The sequence below is a fragment of the Salmo salar genome, chromosome ssa18, assembly GCF_905237065.1.
Source record: "Salmo salar chromosome ssa18, Ssal_v3.1, whole genome shotgun sequence".
Lineage (NCBI taxonomy): Eukaryota > Metazoa > Chordata > Actinopteri > Salmoniformes > Salmonidae > Salmo > Salmo salar.
Window position 1 is genome coordinate 11,071,717 of NC_059459.1, and position 26,422 is coordinate 11,098,138.

The 26,422-nt window shown below is 43.9% G+C and overlaps 3 protein-coding genes across 4 annotated transcripts in view; 2 read left to right on the forward strand and 1 right to left on the reverse strand.

Moving 5' to 3' along the window:
* The first annotated feature begins 1,830 nt into the window (after positions 1 to 1,830).
* Positions 1,831 to 3,873, forward strand: prop1 (PROP paired-like homeobox 1). Its single transcript, NM_001136547.1, is given in 3 exon segments — positions 1,831 to 1,925; positions 2,658 to 2,881; positions 3,098 to 3,873. Coding segments are annotated over 3 exon segments (717 nt in total). The 5' UTR covers position 1,831; the 3' UTR covers positions 3,497 to 3,873.
* Positions 3,874 to 6,834: 2,961 nt separating this feature from the next.
* mcfd2 (multiple coagulation factor deficiency 2, ER cargo receptor complex subunit) lies at positions 6,835 to 8,666 on the reverse strand. The gene is given in 4 exon segments (NM_001140627.3): positions 6,835 to 7,377; positions 7,503 to 7,662; positions 7,942 to 8,125; positions 8,609 to 8,666. Coding segments are annotated over 3 exon segments (459 nt in total). The 5' UTR covers positions 8,109 to 8,125; positions 8,609 to 8,666; the 3' UTR covers positions 6,835 to 7,245.
* A 1,451-nt stretch (positions 8,667 to 10,117) lies between these two features.
* LOC106576764 (tetratricopeptide repeat protein 7A) overlaps positions 10,118 to 26,422 on the forward strand; it is a 41,002-nt gene continuing 24,697 nt past the window's right edge. For both annotated transcript variants that reach the window (XM_014154140.2, XM_014154141.2), the window contains exons 1-15: positions 10,118 to 10,360; positions 12,839 to 13,002; positions 14,759 to 14,927; positions 17,272 to 17,402; positions 17,541 to 17,665; positions 18,135 to 18,213; positions 18,407 to 18,576; positions 19,497 to 19,560; positions 19,730 to 19,867; positions 20,388 to 20,471; positions 21,064 to 21,168; positions 22,609 to 22,726; positions 23,093 to 23,150; positions 23,278 to 23,350; positions 23,473 to 23,633. In XM_014154140.2, coding sequence (XP_014009615.1) covers positions 10,228 to 10,360; positions 12,839 to 13,002; positions 14,759 to 14,927; positions 17,272 to 17,402; positions 17,541 to 17,665; positions 18,135 to 18,213; positions 18,407 to 18,576; positions 19,497 to 19,560; positions 19,730 to 19,867; positions 20,388 to 20,471; positions 21,064 to 21,168; positions 22,609 to 22,726; positions 23,093 to 23,150; positions 23,278 to 23,350; positions 23,473 to 23,633 — 1,772 coding nt within the window. In that variant the 5' untranslated portion in view covers positions 10,118 to 10,227. The remainder of the gene's footprint in view (positions 10,361 to 12,838; positions 13,003 to 14,758; positions 14,928 to 17,271; positions 17,403 to 17,540; positions 17,666 to 18,134; positions 18,214 to 18,406; positions 18,577 to 19,496; positions 19,561 to 19,729; positions 19,868 to 20,387; positions 20,472 to 21,063; positions 21,169 to 22,608; positions 22,727 to 23,092; positions 23,151 to 23,277; positions 23,351 to 23,472; positions 23,634 to 26,422) is intronic.

The following is a 26,422-nucleotide window of genomic DNA, read 5'->3' on the forward strand; positions in this document are numbered from 1 at the left end:
TCAAGAAAGTTAGTTAGGACAGAGCCCTCCACACCAAACACCAAACAGAGAGAGAGAGAGAGAGAGAGAGAGAGAGAGAGAGAGAGAGAGAGGCGGGCGGACGGACGGACGGGCGGGCGGGCGGATACATAGACAAATTGAGTGAGAGGAGGCTGAGGCATCACTATGCCCTCAGAGACAATATATCACAAGGAATCAAATTAGGCCTTTTTACATAAAGAGACATTTGAACAAGGAAAGGGACTTTGTCAAGACAAGATCTTGAAGTTTATTCATTCTAACGTATTTTTTGGGCAATTCAACAAGAGCTTTTCCATGTGAAAGCTGATCAGGTATTCAGTGGGTTTCGTAATCCAGGTATCATGAGCAGTGTATAAAACCTCACAGGAGGTCATGTACGCTTATTGCAAGTTGTACAATGCATTATAACTGCGGCATAATGCATTATTCCTGCAGGCTATGAAGTGTTACCCTTTTTTCTGGGAATACAAACAATCCCTAGTCCCTACTACACTCTTACATGTTGGCTCCTTAGATGTAATGTTCCTGACGCTTATTAATAAGTGCTTTGACGAGGATGACTACATCACATGGAGGTGAGATCAAACGTCCAATGATGGCACCATTACACAAGCAGGTTAAATGGGGATGAAGACTCTCTTGTACGTGTACGCACACACACACACACACACACACACACACACACACACACACACACACACACACACACACACACACACACACACACACACACACACACACACACACACACACACACACACACACACACACACACACACACACACACACACACACACACACACACACACACACACACACACACACCTGTACAGCTCTTGTGATGGCCCATCCCATATAGTGGTAAATTATACTTTTTTTCACTGAGGATAAATTGACATTGCTTGCCCACTAAAAGTTTCTGAATCGGCCTACATGCTCTCCTGTCATGACTTGGGTATATTTGGGACTCTGCCCAGTGTCCACTCATGTGAAAAGGCCATTCTTCTGCACTGGCCTGTGCTGAGTTTAGCATCATGGGAATGACTGCCAACGCTGTCATACCAGCTCAATTCCCATGAGAAAACATTTGAGTTGAACAGAAAAAAACGAACGGAAGGGAGTAGGGTCATTTGAGATAACATGTTGAAAGAAAGACAGAGACGTAGCTATGAAACTGTCATTTTTTACCTATAGCCTAATAAGTTAGGATGAGAGAGGACAGGAGAGTGTGCTGGGGAGGGAGACTAATCTGTACCAAAGAGCAGTCTCCCTAGCACATTCTCATGGACAGACAGTAAAGGTTGTGTTGCCACCTAGTGGACATAGGTACAATTGCAATTTCACTCAGCAAATGTCACTCAGTTTGTTTTATATGTCCAACTTGCACTTCAGTAATATTGTAAAGAAGTGAATGAATGCACAAATCTTTTTTAAATCCAAGGTAGATTATGGTATTATGTTTGATTTCATATCAAGAATAAACATGATAAATTAGAATACAGGATAGACATTTTCAATGAACATCATTTTCAATGGAATCAATCCCATAGACAAGCATAATGCTTGAATTCTTGTGACTCAGTGAGCATTTTGTCACTTTCCGTCTGCCTTGAGTAAATCTTGTAGCCCATGACCTTTTGTGACCTTACTTGACCTGAGAAGACACTCGAGGAAAGCCATAGCCAGGTAAATGTAGAGGTGGGTGGGAATGGCACGTGATGTCACTGCTAGACACGGTGGGGGAAAACAACAGGTAGCTCAATGTATGCTAGCGTTCCTGACTGTAGCATCACAGACCACACCTGTGAAGATGGCCCAGGTTAAGTCACCCGTGGATGGTGTCAAGAGTCAGCAGCAGCGTGCAGAGATGTACTCTGATATTACCATCGTCAGCTCCAGCGCAGGTTAGTCAAAATGCTATTTTCTGTCGAGATTCTATTGGATCAGTCAAAATTGGATGCTGAAGTTACGTTATTAATAACATATGATACGTGGTTGTGGGCCTTTCATTTATATCTGCATGATTTAAGTGTAAATATCATGAGTTGATGTTGTAGTATTAGCTAATTGTTTTCATTCAAATATTTATATGAAAATGGACTGAAAAATGGAAGTCCTTTATATTTCTAGACTTTGAGGAAAATGATTGAAAGAATAAGAAACAAACAAAAATGTCAAATCTAAAATACTATTTTGTCCAGTTCCCTGTTCGTTATGTCTGTTCTCCATCCAGCGTAATGTGAACAGCTAGTCAACTATGTCAACCAATTTGACAAATTAGTCACTGTTAGCTATTGTTAACTTAATCTTGGTCAAATCCCCACATCTCTGGTATCTCTTTCTCACGAGATTGAATTTGGTCAGCAAAGCCTCGTGGCTATTAGGTTGCTCGAGGTTGATGGGAAAGATAAAGTCATGTAATCCCTATTTTTTTTAAGGACATTCATCAGTGAAATGTGTCCTTACAAATGTGGGCGACTTCCTATGTGTTGAAAGTGAAACACAAGTAGGTCTATAGGCCTGGCCAGCCTACCTCATGAAACGTGAACTAGAGAGTATAATCAAGAAAATCAGCCACAATTTACTGTTCAATTCAAAGTCCTCACCCACTCAACATATTCTTATCCCGCCTACAGATGTGGGCAGCCCAGCCAGAAAAGGCCCATTTGACAGTATGGCCCTAGGGCTCAGCAGGCGTGGGAGAGCCTACCCATCCCCAGCACGCAGGCGCCATCGCACCACCTTCAGTCACAAGCAGCTGGACCAGCTGGAGATGGCGTTTGGACAGAACCACTACCCTGACATCTACTGCCGTGAGGAACTAGCGAGGCTCACCAAACTCAATGAGGCACGCATACAGGTGAGTGGGCTTGGGCCTATTTATCAGTACACAGGGATTTCATATATTTTTTTTTTTAATCATGTGTGGGAAAGTTGATAATACTTGCGATGTCTAACTCAAACAGTTTTCATTTACAAAGGAAAGGCCATGACATACTTATTATCCATTGTCCTATAAAATGGTTAAATCTCAAATTCAACCCAGTTAAGACTGATTTCTTATTGTATTTCACAGGTATGGTTCCAAAATCGCCGCGCCAAATACCGCAGGCAGGAGCGTGCGTCTCAGAAGCTCTTGCCAATGGCCATGATGCCAGGGCACGGGGCACTGTTGGGCAGCATGTGTGTTCAGTCCACAGGGTTGACCCGTCAGTACTACCCTCACTCCCTGGCTCACCATATCACCCGGTTCCCCTCTATGCTGCCCTCAGGTGGTTACTCCCACTCCCACCACCCAGGCTCAGCCAGCCAGTGTTCCTGCCCCACAGTCCCACCAGAGCCACAACCCCCCCGCCAGCACGAGGAGTGGTACAGCCCGCTACGGAACATTGGAGCCCCACCAAGCAACCTGGCCACACCTGTGTTCTCCCTGACCTCCATGCCTGCTCTAGACCCTGGCTCTCACTGGAACTAAAGAAAGAGTAACTTCTACGTCAGGAGGTAGACAAGCTCTTATAGGCTGTGTCTCAAAGAACTAACAGTTATTCATTGCACCTTAGATTAGATTACAAAATACAGTTTTTTGTATCTATGCAGTGATAGCTAGTAACTAAAGAACAGGAAGAATTTAGAGAATAGTGAGAATGACTTAACTCCTTCTCCCATTGAATACCTGAAATTGCATGTGTTCTGTGACTAGCAGATTAAAGTTCAGGGTAGCCTAACTGAGAGAAAGACATTTGTGGGTAATTTTGAATTATCCATATAGATTGTCTGAAATATATACTATACATCTTTCTCCTAACAATGCCTTTTGTATTTTCACTGTAAATAAAGTAGTGTGTTTCGGGAGTTATGTGTTTGTTTAAATGTTAAAGTGATGCTAGAAAGGTTTTGTATAATTTCAGCCAGTAGATTTGAAAGTAGTGTTCACAAGTCAAAACGGGTCCCCACAATTGTGTACAACGTCATCCATTTCGTACAGTGCCTTCAGAAAGTATTCACACCCCTAGACTTTTTCAAATTTTGCTGTGTTACAGCCTGAATTTAAAATTGATTAAATTTAGATTTTTTTTTACACTGGCTTACACGCAATACCCCATAATGTCATAGTGGAATTATGTTTTTAGATATTCTGACAAATTTGTTCAAAATGAAAAGCTGAAATGTTTTGAGTCAATAAGCATTCAACCTCTGTTATGGCAAGCCTAAATAAGTTCAGGAGTAAGAATGTGCTTAACAAGTCACATAATGAGTTGCATGGACACTTTGTCCTGAATACAAAGTGTTATGTTTTGGGCAAATCCAATACAGCACATTACTGAGTACCACTCTCCATATTTTCAAGCATAGTGGTGGCTGCATCATATTATGGGTATGCTTGTAATTGTTAAGGACTGGGGAGTTTTTCAGGATAAAAAAATAAACTGAATGGAGCTAAGCACAGGCAAATCCTAGAGGAAAACCTGGTTCAGTCTGCTTTCCAGACAATGAGAGAAGCATTCCCCTTTCAGCAGGACAATAACCTAATACACAAGGCCAAATCTACATCTGAGTTGCTTACCAAAGAGACAGAGTATGTTCTTGAGTGGCCGAGTTACAGTTTTGGCTTAAAGGGATACTTCAGGATTTTGGCAATGAGGCCCTTTATCTACTTCCCCCAGAGTCAAATTAACCATTTTTATCTCTGCATGAAGTTTGTAGGAAGGTGCTAACTAGTGCTAGCGGAATTGCTAACTAGCGTTAGCACAATGACTGGAAGTCTATGGGTATCTGCTAATTATCATAACCTACACCTCAGACAGATCTGCACTAACATGCACTCAAAAAGGCTACAGTATGTGAATGCCACTGAGACATATTCAACATAAAACGACATCAACAGAGAAGACATTCATATATTTGTTTATTGCAGCATATTAAAGACAACACAGTTGCATGTGTCTACTAATCTTGTCATTTTATAGATTTTAATAACATTTTTATTTTAATAACCTGTATTCACCGAACAACCGTCACTGAATGATGAAATTATAACTATTTTGTAACAAATAAAGTTTCAGTATACATTTAGAAGTATTATAAATGGGTCAAATATAGACCTGGGCCTTATGGCATAAAGTCCTGGTAACCTAATGATCTGTAACTGTTTAACAGCAATGGAGCTCATTTGGAAAGAATCAAGTGTGGTGTAACTACACATAATGTAACATCATTACTTCAATAGGCCACTAACATTTATAGCAACATAACCCTGCATTCTACTTATAACACATCTGTAAAATTAAGTTAACCCTTCAGTATTGCTGTCACCCAGAGGTCTCACTGTGCTATAAGTCAAAGTGAATCCAGTGATGAAAAAAATCACAATGCGCAGCACAACACATCTTCTGTATTAAATTCAAATTCTGTTCATCTCAAGTATCAGCCCTGCTGTAAGCGGAATTGTGCTTTCATGTAGGTGGGTAACAGACTATGTAAGGGATGTAAAGTATGTGTGGATCAGAAGAAAAATTATTTGTGATTGACTGTGTTTGACCAGAACCAAACCCGTACCAAGTGTGGCTTTTATGTTACCTGAGTCACATTCAGTACGAACAAATGGGAGAAAGCGTTTTTGAAAACAAGAACGAGCATACTTGTAGGACTAGCCCAGGTTTTACCGCCTCCGTTTCTAAACACAGTCTTCCATTTTGTTCCAACTGAAAGCAGCCCTGTTCATGGCTTGTTTCTGAGCGTCAGACAAATCCTCCAAACCTGCTTTGCCATTCCCACACACTCTGTGGTACAGTATACTGCATCCGGGCTGTAACATTCCCACATACTCTGTGGTACAGTATACTGCATCCAGGCTGTAACATTCCCACACACTCTGTGGTACAGTATACTGCATCCGGGCTGTAACATTCCCACATACTCTGTGGTACAGTATACTGCATCCAGGCTGTAACATTCCCACACACTCTGTGGTACAGTATACTGCATCCGGGCTGTAACATTCCCACATACTCTGTGGTACAGTATACTGCATCCAGGCTGTAACATTCCCACACACTCTGTGGTACAGTATACTGCATCCGGGCTGTAACATTCCCACATACTCTGTGGTACAGTATACTGCATCCAGGCTGTAACATTCCCACACACTCTGTGGTACAGTATACTGCATCCAGGCTGTAACATTCCCACACACTCTGTGGTACAGTATACTGCATCCGGGCTGTAACATTCCCACATACTCTGTGGTACAGTATACTGCATCCGGGCTGTAACATTCCCACACACTCTGTGGTACAGTATACTGCATCCAGGCTGTAACATTCCCACACACTCTGTGGTACAGTATACTGCATCCAGGCTGTAACATTCCCACACACTCTGTGGTACAGTATACTGCATCCAGGCTGTAACATTCCCACATACTCTGTGGTACAGTATACTGCATCCAGGCTGTAACATTCCCACAATGAGTAATAGTACAAGAATGGTGCAGTAATAGTAAAGGCCACTCTTAAAGTTAAGGACCACAGGCAGTTGTCATTAATGGCCTAACTTGATTGGATGCATAAATATCAAAACCTTTGGTCCATAATCCTGGATTTTATACAGCAAAGCAGCGCTTAGGTAAATACCTGCTCAAGAATGTCATTCTAACATGACTAAACTAGTTTAGTTGCCAGCATACAATAGACAAATTTGGCAGTTTAATAATTACAGTAATAATTTAATAATCTACTATATATATATATATATATATATATATATATATATATCAGGGCTGGGCAAACATTTCAATCCGGCACACGGGAGTTTGGAGTAAAACCCTTTTATTTTGTTTTGGGGACGGGGGTAAAAACCTCCAGGTCACACTTGAACGTCTAAAACTAGATAGAAAGTATGTAGAAATGATAACGGACCTAAATATTTTCAAGTTACTGCCCTTTTTCTGACCCGCAAATAGGTTTTGACAAACAAAACAAAACAAAAACAAAACAAATCTGTGCGACCCTTCGTTGAATTTCCAAAATCCCAATGTGGCCCTCAAGCCAAGAAGTTTGCCCACCTCTGTTATACATGCTGTCTGGACGGATGAAGGATAGTGATAGCCCCACAGAGAGTGAGACATGCACACTGGCTCAGGTAAATTAAAGTGGTGTGGTGGAGAAAGTGGTGTGGTTGTGTGCAGTGCACAGAGCCAGACCCCAGTAGTTAGGCACCATTTCTCTACTCCAGGGACCTGGCAAACTCGGCGTAGTCTATGTACCCGTCGTTGTTTTTGTCATTGTCCCTCAGAACATCATCTATAAGGCTTGTGAGGTCCTCCTCTTTCATAGGCTGGCTATCCTCACCTTTTTCCTGCAGAAAATATGGAAACATGGAAGTGCACATGTGTATAGGTGAATAAAGTACATACAGTATGTGGCATCATTGGCTGATAATATCATTTTTTTTATATATTATGTTTTTCCTTTCACACATACCTCTTTGTGTACATGAGTGATGGCTGTGGCCAACTCCAGCCCATCCAGTAAGTTGTTGCCGTCATAATCGTGCATCTTAAAGTAGTGCAACTGCAGCTCCTGCGGCGACATATCCGACTCCGGCTTGTCAATCACACCTTCCAGATGCTCCATGATGTGTCTTAGAGGACATAGGAGAGACACTGCTCAGTGCATTAACCATGCACACACTGTCAGTCAAATTATAGGTAAAGCTTGGAATAGAGCAAACTATATAGACAGATAGATAGATAGATAGATAGATAGATAGATAGATAGATAGATAGATAGATAGATAGATAGATAGATAGATAGATAGAATCTATCTGTCTGTACTTGTCCAATAAGAAACGTTTGCTTCTTCTTCTGTTGCAAAGCATTTAAGCGCAGAATATCCTAATGAACACAACCCTTTACTCACTCTCTGTCATGGACCATGTTCTTGTCCAGGTGCATGTTAGGACGGTGACTCTCCGGTGGGTGTTCGTGGGCTGCCTGCTCATGGGAACGAACAGACAGCAGAAAGCAGGAGACCAGGAGTAGCCAGCCCCACGCCACGCTCCTCCTGCTACTTACTCTTAACACCATTCTGGGCTGTACAGTAACTACACAGATACAGACACAGACAGAGAGCGTGAGCAAGGGACAGAATTTTAACAACAAAGTTAATCAAAGCTGAATAATATGAACAATGGTTGCAAGCAAGGTGAAGGCACAGAACAGCCAGTGTCACTCGTCACTGAATGGCAAGAGCTTCCACTAGAAATAGGTGATCCATCTATGAACCCATATGTTAACTTTTGGAAACACATACATGACAGAAGAATCAGAAGATTGATCAAATGGAATTGAATTATTTTCAGGCAATAATAGCTTCATTGTTTTCAGTGATATATTATTATATGTACAGTTCAGAATACAATCTAGCTAGTGATGTTGTTGATAGACACATGGCTGGCTAAAGTTAATTATACTTGCACCTAGTTGGTTTAAGGACAGCAGTTAGTTTAGCAAGATCATTAATATGGTGATAACAAGCACACCGTAATGGATCTACAGCGATATGAACGATTAAAATGCATACTCACCAGTTGACAAACAGACTTGGAATAGTTCGCTTGTTAATGAACTATTTGTATTTTCTTCAACCTTTTTGGGCATCGCTGTGAGCCGTAGTCACCTTTCAACTCACGGACACGACAGCTAAATTCTGATTGGATATCGGCATTTTGCGTCAGAGATTTGAAGGCGTGCAGTTGCCAAAATCAGACACCTGTGCAAAACAGGAATGTGAATGTAGTTGTTAACTGGGTATTTGGTTGAATTTGATAAGTAAACACATCTGACAAGCAAATGTCAACCTGTCATAGGGAAAATGAAGCCACCAAATCTATTTTCCGAAGATTTGAGTTTGGATTAGCTATAGAAAACTGTAATCGCTTGTAGTCGTAGGTCACTTGACCTAAACATTAGTTTGCTGTGTAAGCTAGTCAAGTGTTCGAGCTGTCGTTTTCCAATGTTTTTGTGAAAGACCGATTTAGCAGCTATGCCAGCAAAAAAAATGTGTTCTACCATCATGTCAAGGTATATTAAATAGTGTATTGTATTCTTGACAAATGGTCGTTAACATAATTGTTTGCCCTGCCCCTTTCTCCCAAATAAGTCACTCGCCAATTAAACGTCTACATTTTTGTATTCAGTTTGTAACATGTAAAGTGTTACGTTCTTTACCAAAGGTTTTTCAACAGCTGACTCATAGTCACGCGTTACCATACAAGGCTGAAATGTCTGAGCAGACCGTATGGCAGGTGTAGCTACCTTTAGCCACAAAACCTGAAAGTCGGGCAATGGAAATAGTAGACAATTGACCTTTTAAATACAGTAGCCTATTTAGGTTTTATTAAGGGATTGGACATACACTGCGGTACAATCCTGAATAATAACTTGCCACCTGTGTGTCTCTTAGATCCACAGTTTGAACTTTACTGTTTTATCTATACCCTCTGCACTCTAGTAAACTATTAGCGCTAATCCCAGGAATTGATCTAGTTGGGGAAAGCTTTTGAAGGGAAATCTAGGACGATTATCTAGGACAAAAGGCACTTCAAAAGCAAACCGTTTTCAGCAGCCTATAGGCTAGCTAATGTGTTGCCTCTACCGTATTACAATGTAGCGTAAAGAAAAAAATACTTCTACAAGCATTGATTTTCTTCCTAAAATATTTGAGGTGTGTAGACCTATTGTATGCAAACTTAATACAAGCGTAATAGGGTAGAGTCGACTACAAGGAGTTATTATATATTGACTGGCTATAAAGCAATCATACGCAACTTCATGAAATAGTTATTATGAAAAATAAACAAATCTGAATCTACAAAAGTACACACAACGGGTACACACAAATCTCCCAATCTCATCCTCAAACTGAAGCACCTGTCCTACAGTAGCCTCTGAGTTTGTATACAACTCTAACAGCATAGCTTTTTTCATTGTGTCCACATTGACTGATTGGTATTTAAGAATAAATGGTGATTACATAATATTTTGACATGTCCACCCAACATGTTAATGAGGAGGGACGTTCGGGCAGCCGCACATGCTCATAGATGGCATTACACTTTATTCCTTATGTGTTTGTCAGTCCGCAGTTACTCCCCGGGTATCAGGGGAGTACGGTCACCGAGACAGATCGGGATCTAGAGCGGGCATGGCATCCAACAGGGTCTCTTTCTCACAATACCGCCTGGAAGCGGAGATCGACCGCCACAGAGCAGAGTGCCAGTGGGACAAGATACCCACTATCGTAGAGCAACTCGTGGCCGCCCGATTTCACGAAGACGGTGAGTGATAACTACCTGTTGGATTCTGGTATAGGTTTCTTTTTTTCTGAGTAAGTTTTTGTCACATGTCCAGACAGGGGTGGCAATAGTTCCGCATGAGTTGGACTTTGTACTCTGCAAGTAAGCGCAATGTCATGCGCCCACTCTGCAAACAATGAAAACTAACAGCTTTAGGAATGCCCAAACTGCAGTAGCTTACAATTCGAACAACTACATCATCACCTTACACCTCTTAATGGAAAATGTTTAAAACAGAACATATTGTAGTGAACATGTATTAACTGATTGTCACTATCACTGTCATTTGTTCTTTTTAAAATGATTTTCCATGTATTATAACACACCACTCGAGCACATTCACCAGGAGTAAAGTCTATATACTCAAATCTACTGTGCACTCAGTCTGAAGTGGGTTGCAAAATGTAGCAACTCCCCTCACCTCATGTAGTTAAAGTAAACATGGGGTAAGGTGACATGGCTCACAACCTTGCTGCGTGTCACTGTTATTGTGTTAATATCCAAATCTTATATGTCATTTGATCAGCCAGATGGAATTCCCACTGCCCACCTGAGACTGTTTTCACCATGCCGGCAGGTGTACAGAACTGCTAAATGTATTATGCTAGAGTGTTTAGAATTCAAGTCATCCCTAGCTGGTCTTCTGTTAAAGTCTGTCTTGATGTTGACAGTTTGCCCATAGTTTTGCCATTCTTGATTTTGTAACAACACTGTCCCTAGTTGTTCAAATCAAATCAACATTTTTTTTGTTCAAGTACTTAGCAGATGTTATTGCCGGGTGTAGTAGCGAAATGCTTGTGTTTCTAGCTCCAACAGTGCAATAATATGTAACAATTTACAACGACACACACAAATCTAAAAGTAAAAGAATGGAATTTAGAAATATATAAATATTAGATTGAGCAATGTCAGAGTGGCATTGACTAAAATACAGTAGAATAGAATACAGTATATACATTTGAGATGAGTAAAGCTGTATGTAAACATTATTTAAATATTATTAAAGTGACTAGTGTTCCATTATTACAGTGGCCAGTGATTCCAAGTCTATGTATATAGGGCAGCAGCCTCTAAAGTGCAGTGTTGCATAATCGGGTGGAAGGCGGCTAGTGATGGCCCCACCAAAAATCTGGGTTAATAATGTAAGAAATAACACACAAAAAAAAAGAAATACTGCAAGGTTGCTTAGAAGCTAGAAGCAGAGCTGCCATATATGTAGGCATCGACTACAAGTTGCAATTCAAGACGGGTGAAATCACGATCAGTCTGACCAGGAAGTTTTGAGATCAGAACAGTGTGTTGAAGATAATGTAGCTTTATTCAGATGCCTTGTAGAGGATTTGTTATTCTCCTGAAGAATTTATTCACCACATGAACATTCCACGTTGCTACTAGATTGTAGTTAATGTTTTATAGAGCAGAATTATTTGTTTTATGCATATTCTTTACTTAGTAGGCCGTCATTGAAAATAAGAATTTGTTCTTAACTGACTTGCCTAGTTAAATAAAGGTTAAATACAAATACAAAATAAATACTGTACATCACGAGGGTTGGGTACGTTACTTTCGAAATGTAATCTGTTACTAGTTACCTGTCCAAAATTGTAATCAGTAACATAACTTTTCACAGTAACGTAATCTGATAACTTTCCGTTACTTTTGGATTACTTTCCCCTTAAGAGGCATTAGAAGACAAAAATGATCCATCAAACACATTTGGTGTGTCATCATAGTGGTCTCTGACTTGTGGTCAGATCCGCTCAGGTGGAACAAACTTAAAATTGGGCCTTTTTTCAATGCTGAATTGAATGTCATTGGGAAAACAGAAAGGTGTCAATGTATTTTTTCACAAACATCATTTGTGAATTTAAAAGTAATCCAAGAAGTAATCATTCATTTTTCCAAAAGTATCTGTCATCTGATTACAATATGTTTGCTGGTAACGTAACTGATTACAGTTACCATTTTTTTGTAATCAGATTATATGTAACTGATTTACATGTAATCTTTTCATCCCAAACCCTGTACATTACATTAAACATTCTCCAGCCCCTATCCTCCCTTTCAGTGACAAACCTTGACTGGGCTGGTCTCATAAGCATGAGGTGCTACAGTATGTCAGAGATGCCAGGACATAAACTCCAGTCACAGACTTGGCGTCAGAACACACCACCAGAGACGGGAGAGGAGTGAGAGCTGGACCAAACAGGAAGGCTTTAATACAGAATGTGTATGCAAGTGACTTCTATTGCCATCCAGTGACTTCAGTTTTAGGCTCCCCTGGAGTTTTTTCTCCCTTCTCTCAGGGGCTTGTGGGAAATGATGCTATGATGGATTGGACTGGGTTTATTTTGTGTCCCAAAGCAGCTGACCCCTGACCCTGGACTCCCACTCTGCACTCAGCCCACCAACCCCTTCACTACTCTGAATTCTGTCCTATTTCCCTGTGCCCTCCTCCAGATGACTACGGGACACTGTTATTGGCAGAGGCCCTGCTGGAGGAGTGTCTACAGGACAACCTGAGTCTGTTACGCAATGCTACACCTTTGACGGACATCAACCAGCCCAAACTGTCCCGGTCAAAGGGCTACCTCAACTCCATCCTGAGCAGGGGGCTCCTGGGGGTCAGTCTGAGCATCTCCCCTCTGTGTCACCTCCCTCTACATCTTACTTCCTCCTATTCTACTTAGCTTTCTATCTCGTTAATTTGTTTCACCAAGTTTCCAATCAGTATATTCTTTATACAGGGCATTCGGAAAGTATTCAGACTCCTCGACTTTTTCCACATTTTGTTACGTTACAATCTTATTCTAAAATGGATTACGTTGTTTTTTTCCTCATCAATTTACACACAATAGCCCATAATGACAAAGCATAAACAGGTTTTTAGAAATACTGAAATATCACATTTACATAAGTATTCAGACCTTTTACTCAGTACTTTATTGAATCACCTTTGACAGCGTTTACAGCCTTGTGTCTTCTTGGGTATGACGCTACAAGCTTGGCACACCTGTATTTGGGGACTCTGCAGATCCTCTCAACCTCTGTCAGGTTGGATGGGGAGCGATGCTGCACAGCTATTTTCAGGTTTCTCCAGAGATGTTCGATCGGGCTCTGGCTGGGCCAATCAAGGACATTCATAGACTTGTTCCAAGGCCACTCCTTTCTTTGTCTTGGCTGTGTGCTTAGAGTCATTGTCCTGTTGGAAGGTGAACCTTGGCCCCAGTCTGAGGTCCTTAGCGCTCTGGAGCAGGTTTTCATCAAGGATCTCTCTATACTTTGCTTCGTTCATCTTTCCCTTGATCTTGACTAGTCTCCCAGTCCCTGTCACTGAAAAACATCCCCACAGAATGATGCTGCCACCATCATTCTTCACCGTAGGGATGGTGCCAGGTTTCCTCCATACGTGACACTTGGTATTCAGGCCAAAGAATTCAATGTTGGTTTCATCAGACCAGAGAATCTTGTTTCTCATGGTCTGAGAGTCTTTTAGGTGCCTTTTGACAAACTCCAAGCGGGCTGTCATGTGCCTTTTACTGAGGTGTGGCTTCCGTCTGGCCACTGAACCATAAAAGCCTGATTGGTGGAGTGCTGCAGAAATGGTTGTCCTTCTGGACAGTTCTCCCATCTCCACAGAGGAACTCTGGAGCTCTGTCAGAGTGACCATCGGGTTCTTGGTCACCTCCCTGACCAAGGCCCTTCTCCCCTTATTGCTCCGTTTGGCCGGGCGGCCAGGTCTAGGAAGAGTCTTGGTGGTTCCAAACTTCTTCCATTTAAGAATGATGGAGGCCACTGTGTCCTTGGGGACCTTCAATGCTACAGAAATGTTTAAGGTACCCTTCCCCAGATCTGTACCTCGACACAATCCTCTCTCGGAGCACTAGGGACAATTCCTTCGACCTCATGGCTTGATTTTTGCTCTGACATGCACTGGCAACTGTGGGACCTTACATACGTAGACAGGTGTGCGCTTTTCCAAATCATGTCCAATCAATTGAATTTACCACAGGTAAAGATGATCAATGGAAACAGGATGCACTTGAGCTCAATTTCGAGTCTCATAGCAAAAGGTCTGAATACTTATGTAAATAAGTTATTTCTAATTTTTATCTTTTATAAATGACAAAAAAAATAAAAAATACTGGTTTTGCTCTGTCATTATAGGGTATTGGTTGTAGATTGACAAGGATTATTTATTTTTTTAATCAATTTTAGTATAAGGCTGTAATGTAACAAAATGTGGGAAAAGGGAAGGGTTCTGAATACTTTCCGAATGCATTCTATACAGTATGTACCTGTTTTCTCTGTGTCACCCTTCACTTAGCCTCTCGTAACAGCCTTCGTGTTGTGTGTCTCTCTCTGTATGTCCCCACACAGCCCAGGCACCTGAACGAGGCTCTTCTCCTGATGGCCAAAATACACTATGTCCAGGGCGATTACCGTGACGCCCAGGGCATGTGTGCAAGGGTGGGCATAGATGAGCTGACGGGGGACGAGCAGCCCGTCTACCACCTGCGTCTGCTCGCAGAGGCCTTTGTCATCAAAGGTACCAATCCTTTCATAAGCAAATACTGGGTGGTATGATATATGGAAAACACATAATGTTTAACCTGTGTGGTATTTAGTTATGGAAATATTTTAGAAGACAGACTAAACATTCTGTGTTACCTGAAATGTTGACCTGAATATGACCTATATCAGGGATGGGCAACTTTGATGGGGGTGGGAGCCACAAAAAAGCTGAACTCATCATTATTACTTAAGCAGTAATGCCTAAGGGGGTGTGGTATATGGCCAATATACCACAGCTAAGGGCTGTTCTTATGTACGACGCAACGCAGAGTGCCTGGATACAGCCCTTAGCCGTGGTATATTGGCCATATACCACAAACCCCTGAGGTGCCTTATTGCTATTATAAACTGGTTACCAACTTAAATTAGATCAGTAAGAATGAATGTTTTGTCATACCCGTGGTATATGGTCTGATATACCACGGCTGTCAGCCAATTGATCCGAGGGCCTTCAAAATTGTGCGGCCTGCAGGCTGCCGGTTGCCCATCCATGACCTATACTAAGATGGACACTCAATGCACAAAGTAAAGGAACGACCAGGGCCCATTTTCATAAAGCATCTGAGTAGGAGTGCTGATCTAGGATCAGGTCCCCCCTCTGTCCATTCATTATAATCTAAATCGCAAAACTGATCCTCGATCAACACACCTACTATGAGGCGCTTTATAATTACAAGCCCAGAGCAACAAATGATGATGATTTCAATCAGGTATCCTCTGGTTTTAGTCTCCGTCTGTACAGTGTAATGATTACATGGATCTCAAATATGATTTGCATACTGGCATTAATCTCTCTCCGACGATTTAGACAAAGAGACAGCCAAAGCCTGCAGACTAGCACGTTTCCCTGAAAAACACTAAAGTTGAACAGCACTGTGCATAAATGTACTTAATGATCTATTTCCTAATCCCCATGGTAGGAGTTATTATAGGCCTGTGATGACTATAACCGTGTATGGGTTTAGAAGTCACCCTTTCTAGGATGTCTGAATACAATCATTAGAATGAAATATGCCTGGAAAACCTTTGCTTGACTAGAGAGATCAGTATCTCAGGTATGTTGATATGAATGTAGTGAAATCTTTACTCCAAAGGCACGAACAGACCAGTAAGATTGTCGAGTGTCTACCGGCCGAGAGTACTTAGCACCTCTGAACAGAGTGCCGGCAGGAGGACCTTATAACAGACCGAACCGCCAGCAAGAGAACGAATGGCAAATGAACGGCCCCCCTACTGTACAGGCCGACAATCGGTCTGGTGAGTTTTCTCCTTTAGGCTATGAAAGAAAGGAAGCGTTGGCCATGTGTTCATTTACATGACGGAGGAAATTTCACTCGACACATTGCTATGCGTTGATTCACTTGTTATGTGTGTGTCTTTGTGTCTGTTCGTTCTTCAAATCACTTCCTGGTTTTGGACTTCTCTTGGAAGTGATTACAAATCAAAAGGGAACTTAGGCAGAATTGAGTCCAAGTAATGCAGTAAAGATGTCCCTAGGGAACCATCTATATATAGTTGGACTGGAACTATGAGTTTTGTTAGGCAGAGTTTCCACATGAACACACACACACACACACACAGTGAAACAGAGGGCGTTGTCCATTGTCACACACAACACACTGCTGGTCCATGTCTGGATAATTGTGTTCGAGAAGCGTCACTCATCATCATCATGAGATGCATTACATTCAAACAGTCATAGCTTCCTGGCCGTTGACACGTTAACGTCATCACAGTGTCTGCTGCTTCGATTGAAGGGAAGAATTCATGTAGCAGCCTTGTTGACGTCTATCATTGAATCCACCATAATGGACTATAAGTAATGTTAGTAGATTAATAGTAGAGTCAAGCCAATATGCTTAAAGAGAAGATCTGATGGGAATCACTCAGCTATGTACAGGGCTTGACATTGCATAGTTTCTCAACATCCTTCCGAGGTTTCCATTATATTGTTTTGGGAATGTTATGAGATAGGAATATTTGTTAGATGAGGTCTTGTCTATTGGCAGCTGCTCCTTATTTGATTAAGGCTGTTGTCTGGCCGTGTCCTCCCTGCCTCCCTGCAATCCTGGAGGTCTTGTCTCACTCTATTTGTTTATTTATACTAATAACCATATTCCCCCTCCAGCCATCTGTCCCAAGCATACTCATCCTCCCATACACTCATTGTCTCGAACTGACACGTTATCCATACAAAACAAGCCGGCGTCTTCCTACAAGCAACAGTGCTATTTGTTTTCTGTGTCAAATTTCTTTCTTTCTTTCTTTCTTTCTTTATCCCTCTGTATCTCTCTGTATTTCTCTCTCCCCTCTCTCAGGGCTGTCCCTGGACCACCAGGCAGTGTCAGCTGCCTCCCGTGTCCGTCTGTCTGAGCGAGAGGAGGAATGTCTGTCCTGTTACCTGAGGGCCTGTGACACAGCTCTCGTTTACCTGCAAGAGCTCGATAAGGTGTGTGTCCGTGTGTTTTTGCTTGTTATTTTATTTTTTACCCCCAATGCAGATAATACATGTTATTTCATGATACACAGCTGCACAAAACTACTTGGTGTATGTGTTTACCAACTGAAGTTGTTACTGTGTTGGCAGATGGTGGTCACCCATAGTTCTAAAGTAGGTAAGGCCAGTTTGGCCCATCCACCACTGGACATCGACCTGGGCTTCTTCCAGCAGGCGGCGCTACAGAGTGCGTACCTGTGTCTGCTCCATAGGGGGTGAGTAAATGGTCCGGGAGAGCAGTCAAAGATGGTGGAAGCTTCGCCTCTTCCTGTCTGGAGCAGTGCGTTGTGATTTCAGCAACAGCAAGTGGCACTTTTGTTTTTGACCAGTAGGTTTCAGTATTGCACCTCAGATAGGACAGAGTCATTGTTTGTAGTGGCGCGATTGAGCTCCGGTGCGCCACTCATTTCTACATAGATGGAGCAGCATGCTATGCTGCTGGCACTGACTAACAAGGCCCTAGGCACTGAACACCCTGTCTGTCTGTTCTGTCTGTCTGTCTGTCTGTCTGTCTGTCTGTCTGTCTGTCTGTCTGTCTGTCTGTCTGTCTGTCTGTCTGTCTGTCTGTTCTGTCTGTCTGTCTGTCTGTCTGTCTGTCTGTCTGTCTGTCTGTCTGTCTGTCTGTCTGTCTGTCTGTCTGTCTGTCTGTCTGTCTGTCTGTCTGTCTGTCTGTCTGTCTGTCAGTCACCTGGCCCAGGGAGCCCACCAGCTGCGCAGGGTCCTCGGGGTGGTGGAGTCTCGAGGCTCCCAGAGCTTCAGGAAGGTGAGGAGGGCTCACATTGTCACTTAGTTAGCCGGATGAATCACTGGCTGTCTATATGTATTTCATCTTTACGGCCTGGAGGTTTTTCCTGACAACGCGACTTGACTAATTTAGGTAAACAGCCATGGCCCTAGTTGTGCCCTAGTTATATTTTACGGCGTTATATGGCATGTTTCATTAATGTGTCTCATAGGCTGCAGCGCGGAAGCTGGCTGAGGTGTTGCTGAGCTCGGTGAGTGAGGACAGCTACTGGGCCCCCATGTCCCTCCCACCCTCCGCCTGGCTGCAGAGAGAAGGGAACGCCGGCACGAAGGAGGCCGTCTACCCCTCCTCCAAACCACCTCAGCGCTACAGTACTGACAGGTCTGTAGCTCTCCTCTCTTCTTCTTTTCCTTCCTCTCTTCCTTTCCCAACCGTCTCTCGCCCCTCTTTCTTTTCTGCTCGTGTGTCATTGCATTATTCCCGCCGATATTGCTCAATCCCCTTGATCATTTAGCTTCAGCGCTGGCTTGAGAGATCAGCTCACATTCCCATACAGGGACTTGTGTGTGACCCTGCTGAACCGTTGAACCTTAAGCAGTCCCAGAGCTTCGACAAGACAGACCTTCCTAGAGGCCCAGACTATTCCGGTCATACAAAACCCACACGTGGAACATGACTTGATCTCACCACAGTCTCACTCCTATTGGCTAGGAACTCTGTGGACTCATGTTTCCTTTGTGGAGTTTTAGTCAGGCTTTGTCAGGGACTTACCTTTGACTGTTCCAGCGTATCTCATATAAGATCGTATTGGTATGCACTATCCTCAGAGGATACCAAATGCTGAGCCCCAAACAACATGCGTGAGTGAGAACACTAGAGCAGGAATGGAGAATGCACTCTGGGAAATAAAGTGCTGTTGTTGTATGCCCGATTCGTTGTCTTGTGATTGTATCTTTAGTCGGTACATCCGAGGATCAGCTGGTCAAGATTGAAGGAGAGAGAGCGAGAGAGTGAGATGGTGAAACTGATGGGTGGGAGGACTGGGGAAGGTGCCAGAGAAAAAAGAGAGGGACCAAGGAAGGGGGCAAACGTGCACACGCGTGCTTACACATTTTGTGCACGTGCGTGTGAGAGACACCCGAGAGAGCGGCGTGCTGTGATACTGTAGGGGTGGTCAGAGGGTTGTGTTACACCACCAGCAGGTGAAGTGGAAACAGGACACTCCCCGTGATCTAGCCAACGGAATGGGGCTGTTGCGTTACTCGTCACTTCCTGCTCCTATTTCCTGTGTCTCCTCGCAGTGTCTTCTGTCCCCAGGACGTGGTCGAGGAGGCAGTCCTCCTGCTGCTCATCACAGAATCCATGGTGAGACATTGATTTTAAAAAGGCTTGACAGGTGTAAGGCTAGCTTTCACCTGTCCTGTCAATACAGGTAAAAGAAAGGACTCTAGCAGATTAAAGGCACTTCATAGGCCTTCTATTGCAACAGCCTTGTGTTGAATCTGATCCTGGATCTGTACTCTTCCCCCTATAGGCCAGCGGAGACGCAGTCATCAGCCGAGTGCCCGACCATAAGGAGGCGCAGGAGACCAGTCTGCAGGACGCCACCTCTGTCTACGACCTGCTGAGCATCGGCATGGCCAGGAGGGGGCAGTATGCCATGCTGTCTGAGGTGAGCCTGCACGGAAAACACTGGAGGCTAAAGGGAGGATAGGAGATACTTCAACAGAACTAGCTCTACACTGTGTGAAGGGAAAGCCCTTGCCTGACAACTTTGTACTGCCCCCTGTTGTGTCATATACTTTCAAGCAGGGTTTTGCTCTCTCTCTCTCTCTCTCTCTCTGTCTCTCTCTCTGTCTCTGTCTCACCCGGTCTTCTCTCTATTTGCATCCAGGTTGGCAGCCATTTTTCTCCAGGTGAATGAGAGTGAGCACTGGCAAACAGGTGAACCCTCTCACGTGTGGGGCCATGCAGGGCGCCACTAGGCTAGCTAACAATAGACGCCGGTTATGTCTGTCTGCCTGGCTAACGTCCTCCCTCTCATAGGTGTCACAGTGTGGGCCGCTAGATAGAACTCTTTAAATGAACCTCAAACCCTTCAACCTCACTCTCCTTCATCAACGTGTGTTGATACGTCTGCCCTGCGAGCTGAAATGCATGTGCGTGTGTGTATGTATGTATGTGTTCTCCAGTGCCTGGAGCGGGCCATGAAGTTCTCGTTTAATGAGTTCCACCTCTGGCACCAGTTGGGCTTGTCACTCATGTCGTGTGGGAAGGTGAGCTCATCTTCGTATCTTTTCACACATTCCCCACCACGCACACGCACACGCACACACACACACACACACACACACACACACACACACACACACACACACACACACACACACACACTTTCTATCCTACTGTAATCTGGCACCACTACGTGCTCGCAATCATATAGGATCACTCATCCTCTAAATGTTGCTGTGAGATTGCGTGTGCGGTAGCATGACTGAGCGAGCGCTCATTGGGCGATGATGAGTAGTGTGACACAGATAGAACGTTCTGGAATCCTCTGAGTGAAACAGGATAATTGATCTTCTCTTTGCCTGGCTGCCTGCAGGACGAGGTGACTCTGGAGATCAATGGAGAACTCTGGAAATAGGCTGCTCCCTATAAGGATGGGGGGGGGGGCCAGCCGTGTGTGTGATAGTGTTTGTAGTGCATTGATGAATGGCCGATATGAGTCCATATCTGTGTTACTCTATATGGATAGTAAATGTGTGTGTGATCTATACTCCTGTTATATCACTAGACTACAGTATGAGAGTGTGTGTGTGTAAGCATGAATATGTGAGTGTGAGTGTGTGTGTCTGTGTTATACAGGGTGTGGGCGCAGTGTCTGTGCTCAAGGAGTGTGCCAGGATGAGACCCGAGGACCCCTCATTGCCCATGTTGGCTGCCAAAGTCTGCATCGGCCAGCTGCACTGGGTGAATGACACACACACACACACACACACACACACACACACACACACACACACACACACACACACTTTCTATTTCACGATACATTTACACTGCATACCATCCATACAGGAAGTCTGTCACCATCCAGAATAGCTGGACACATTATTACACAGCGACACTCCACACTGACAACGCCCTCCCTTCCCTCCACTGTGGTAGCCAGCCCAGTACTGGCTGTCCCGTTGATCCGGAGGGGGGGTTAGTGTAGGATTAGAAGACGTGTGATGGCATGGCACATCTGTCAGTACAACAGAGGAGCTAGAGATCAGGGGTGTCTAGAGAGACTAAGGCGCTTACAGCCTTAATAATCACAATAGTACACTATGGGACCATAGAGCAACGAATGACAATACATCTGGACCCAATAACCGACCATGGAGCCACACGTTTGCACTGGAAAGTCTGGGAGTCTGGGACTTTTGGGAGTGATTCGAGGACCTTTGACTCCTAGTTGGTTGGAGGGGAGTGACCAATATATACATACATACAGTGGGGTCCCAAATTATTGGCACCCTCGATAAAGACGAACAAGAAGGACTGTATAAAATAAATAATATTGGGAAATGTTATACCTTTTATACGCATATAATTATTGCTCAGAGAAAGAGATTTTGTTTAACAAGTATTATTATAATTTTTCCACAAAGAGACGGGGCTCAAAATTATTTTACACCCCTGTTTTCAATACCTTTCAGAACCTCAGCCTGCGAGGATAATGGCACTGAACCTTTTTCTAAAATGTTTCATGGAACTTTGTTGATAGCATCCGTATTCTGAGAGAGGGATCGAGAGAGAGGAGGAGGATGAAGAGGAGGGAGAGGAGAGCTAGAAAGAGAGAAGGAAGGGCTTATGGTACAGGAGTAAGAGAGGAGAGGGGGGATAGTCTAAGCAGCTGTCCTTTTGTTCTGATGGCACCGTTTCAAAGGCGCCCCCCATACCTTATACTGAGTGACACACTTTTAGCTCAGCCCTGCTCAGCCACACTCTGACTGCAGCCTGGCGCTGTTTGAGGGGAGACTCATTTGTTAAGCATTAATTGCTATTTGTTAATATCAAACAAATCAGGTAAATACGTCATTTTTCTCTCTCAACTCTATAGTGCGCTGTTCTTCAGCTGAATCTACAGAGTCCTCCTCACACTAACCACACACTGCCTTTTAACACTATTCAATGTCATTCTTCTCACGATATCATTCTGCCTACCATACAGGCCTTCGGATTAGAACTCTCTACACTATACAAATAGAAAAGCTCACTAAACGAGACAAACTGAACATGCCTTTAAACCCTTGAGCTCACAGTTGGTTCCACAGTAAGTACTTCAGCAGACTAGATACTGTACTTCTAGACACCCATACTGCATCTGACTGTTGTCTCTGTGTGTGTGTGTGTGTGTGATAGCTGGAGGAGGCAGAGGCCCTGTCTCAGAGTGTGGTGTCCATGGGAGAGGAGGCTGCAGAGTTTCTGCCCCGTGCGTACCTGACTGTGGGGCTGTGCTGCAGTCTGCAGGCCTCTGACGGTAAGAGACATCACTGCGAGCTGCTGTAGAGGCAGGAGAGGTTTCCTGTAACAAACGGAGTCCCTTGTCCAGATACAGTGAGAAACCGCCACTTACAGAACCCACTGAACTCACTTGTCCTGACGATCCATAGTTTTCCTTCCTAATTCCCCATCCTCATCACTTTTTGCCGTATCTAATTCAGAGGTAAACTGTGTATGGATGAATCTGAGGTGTTACTCACAAACAGTCAATGGTGCAAAAGACAGTAGAACTGTGCAAAAAAAATACCATGACCCTCATTATAATCTACTATTAGACAATGCCCACTAAAATGTCTTGTTTTCCACTAATGGATTTGTCCCTCTGTACCTAATCTCTCTCCAGCCACTCTGAAAGCTCAGCGGGATGGGTTTAACAGACGAGCGCTGGAAAATCTGCAAAAGTATGTACCAACCTCTCTCTGTCGGTCTAGGTTGGTCTTCACCTGTGTGTTTGTTTCTATAGTTAGCGTGCGCTACAGTTTGTGTGTTTATTCTGCTTTGTCAGTGAGTGTGACCTCTCTTCTGCAGAGCCTATGCACTGGACCCCAATGATGCTAAGATCGCCCTCTACCTGTCGCTCCAGCTGGCTCTTGTACGGCAGGTCAGTCAGCACGGCCACACACGCACTCACCATTAGGGCTCGCCTTAGTGGTTCTCCATCTTGGATCTTATGCCTCTCTAGTCCTTGGGTTTCTGTTCTTCACTGTGGGTGTGTGTGTGCAGGTGGCAGCTGCCATGGATCCCCTGCGGGTGGCTCTGTCTCTGCGTCGGGACGACCTGCACTCTCTCCACCTGCTGACCCTGCTGCTCAGCGCCCAGAAACACCACCAACACGCCCTCGAAACCCTCACACTAGCCCTCAGTCAACACCCCGAGAACTTCAAGTAGGACCCCACTCTCTCCTGTATTATCTGTCTGTCTGTCTGTCTGTCTGTCTGTCTGTCTGTCTGTCTGTCTGTCTGTCTGTCTGTCTGTCTGTCTGTCTGTCTGTCTGTCTGTCTGTCTGTCTGTCTGTCTGTCTGTCTGTCTGTCTGTCTGTCTGTCTGTCTGTCTGTCTGTCTGTCTGTCTGTCTGTGTGTGTGTGTGTGTGTGAGACTAGCTCCGGTGTGTGTCACACATACGGGTGCTCTGGACCTTTCTGTGGGGATAGGGTGTCTTACCACGGACGGACACCCACACACCCACACACACACACTGAAGGCTTTATTTAGACGTGCCAGACCGGGCATCTGCACTGCGCTGCGGAGGCTACCCTCACACACCTTTACCCTTTTCACACTGCCGCACTGACTTTACCATGTAGGTTGGTGTTGCAGTACTCCCTCTCCGTTTGAGAAGCAGAAAATATTATGCAGTAGTAAACATACACTGACGCACTGCATTATAGTCATAAGTCACCATGCAATTGACCCGTCACTCAGTGTTGCCTCTTTCTATTAGAAGAATATGGATATTTGATCGCCACGTGCCATTTATAGTATGTTGCAGTACCATCTCACCTGAGCGTCTGCAATAACCATCTAATACACGTGTTCTTCACAGCACAACCATTTGGGGTCAGTGTTGGTCTCTATGTTCTCAAGAAGAGGCAGAGAGGGATACAGCGAAAATAGATAAGAGATGCATGAGTGGGATATAGAGAAAGGGAACTAAAGAGAGAAGTGCAGAGAAAATCAAACAAGCATTGATATTGTATTTGTGGCTGTATACTGTATCATCTAAAGCGTATATTGTAGCGATCTCTCTACCTCATATACATATGCACACACACACACACACACACACACACACACACACACACACACACACACACACACACACACACACACACACACACATCTTCTCCATAGAGACACTTGACTGCATTGACCCATTTAAGATCTCTTTGCCAGGCTCAGCCAATCACAGCCCTCCCTGCGCCAGGAATGCCCATCACCCCGGTAACCATGAGGTCATATCGGTGGAGGGAGCAGTCAACATCAGTTGTTTTTCCACTCAGTTGTTATGGAGAAATAGAGAATGGGTATTTTCAGCCCAGGCAGGGACACATACAGTGCATTCGGAAAGTATTCTGACCCCTTGATTTTTTCCATTTTGTTACGTTACAGCCATATTCTAAAATGTATTACATTTTTGTTTTTCCTCAATACCCCATAATGACGAAGCAAAAACAGGTGTTTTTTCTTGGTGCAAATTGATTAAATAAAATTAAACTGAAATATCACATTTACATAAGTATTCAGACCCTTTACTCAGTACTTTGTTGAAGCACCTTTGGCAGTGACTACAGCCTCGAGTCTTCTTGGGTATGACGCTATAAGCTTGGTACACCTGTATTTGGGGAGTTTCTCCCATTCTTCTCTGCCGATCCTCTCAAGCTCTGTCAGGTTGGATGGGGAGCGTTGCTGCACAGCTATTTTCAGGTCTCTCTAGAGATGTTTGATCGGGTTCAAGTCCAGGCTCTGGCTGAGCCACTCAAGGACATTCAGAGACTTATCCCAAATCCACTCCTGCATTGTCTTGGCTGTGTGCTTAGGGTCGTTGTCCTGTTGGAAGGTGAACCTTCGCCCCAATCCAAGGTCCTGAGCACTCTGGAGCAAGTTTTCATCAAAGATCTCTCTGTACTTTGCTCCATTCATCTTTCCCTCAATCCTGACTAGTCTCCCAGTCCCTGCCACTGAAAAACATCCCCACAGCATGATGCTGCCACCAACGTGCTTCACCTTAGGGATGGTTCTCCCATCTCCACAGAGGAGCTCTGGAGCTCTGTCGGAATGACCATCTGGTTTTTGGTCATCTCCCTGACCAAGGCCCTTCTCCCCCGATTGCTCAGTTTGGCTGGGCAGCCAGCTCTAGGAAGAGTCTTGGTGGATCTAAACTTCTCTCGGAGCTCTACAGACAATTCCTTTGACCTCATGGCTTGGTTTTTGCTCTGACATGCACTGTCAACTGTGGGACCTTATATAGACAGGTGCGTGCCTTTCCCAAATTTGTTTTATAAAAATTATGATTATTAAAATATTTTTTTTCACCTTTATTTAACCAGGTAAGCCAGTTGAGAACAAGTTCTCATTTACAACTGCGACCTGGCCAAGATAAAGCAAAGCAGTGCGACACAAACAACAACACAGAGTTACACATGCAATAAACAAACGTACAGTCAATAACACAATAGAAAAGTCTATATACAGTGTGTGCAAATTAAGTAAGATTAGGGAGGTAAGGCAATAAATAGGCCGTAGTGGCGAAATAATTACAATTTAGCAAATAAACACTGGAGTGATAGATGTGCAGAAGATGGATGTGCAAGTAGAGATACTGGGGTGCAAAGGAGCAAGATAAATACATAAATACAGTATGGGGATGAGGTAGATTGGATGGGCTATTTACAGATGGGCTATGTACAGGTGCGGTGATCTGTGAGCTGCTCTGATAGCTGATGCTTAAAGTTCGTGAGGGAGATATGAGTCTCCAGCTTCAGTGATTTTTGCAAATCGTTCCAGTCATTGGCAGCAGAGAACTGGAAGGAAAGGCGGCCAAATGAGGAATTGGCTTTTGGGGTGACCAGTGAAATATACCTGCTGGAGCAAGTGCTACATGGGGGCGCTGCTATGGTGACCAGTGAGCTGAGATAAGGCGGGGCTTTACCTAGCAAAGACTTATAGATGACTTG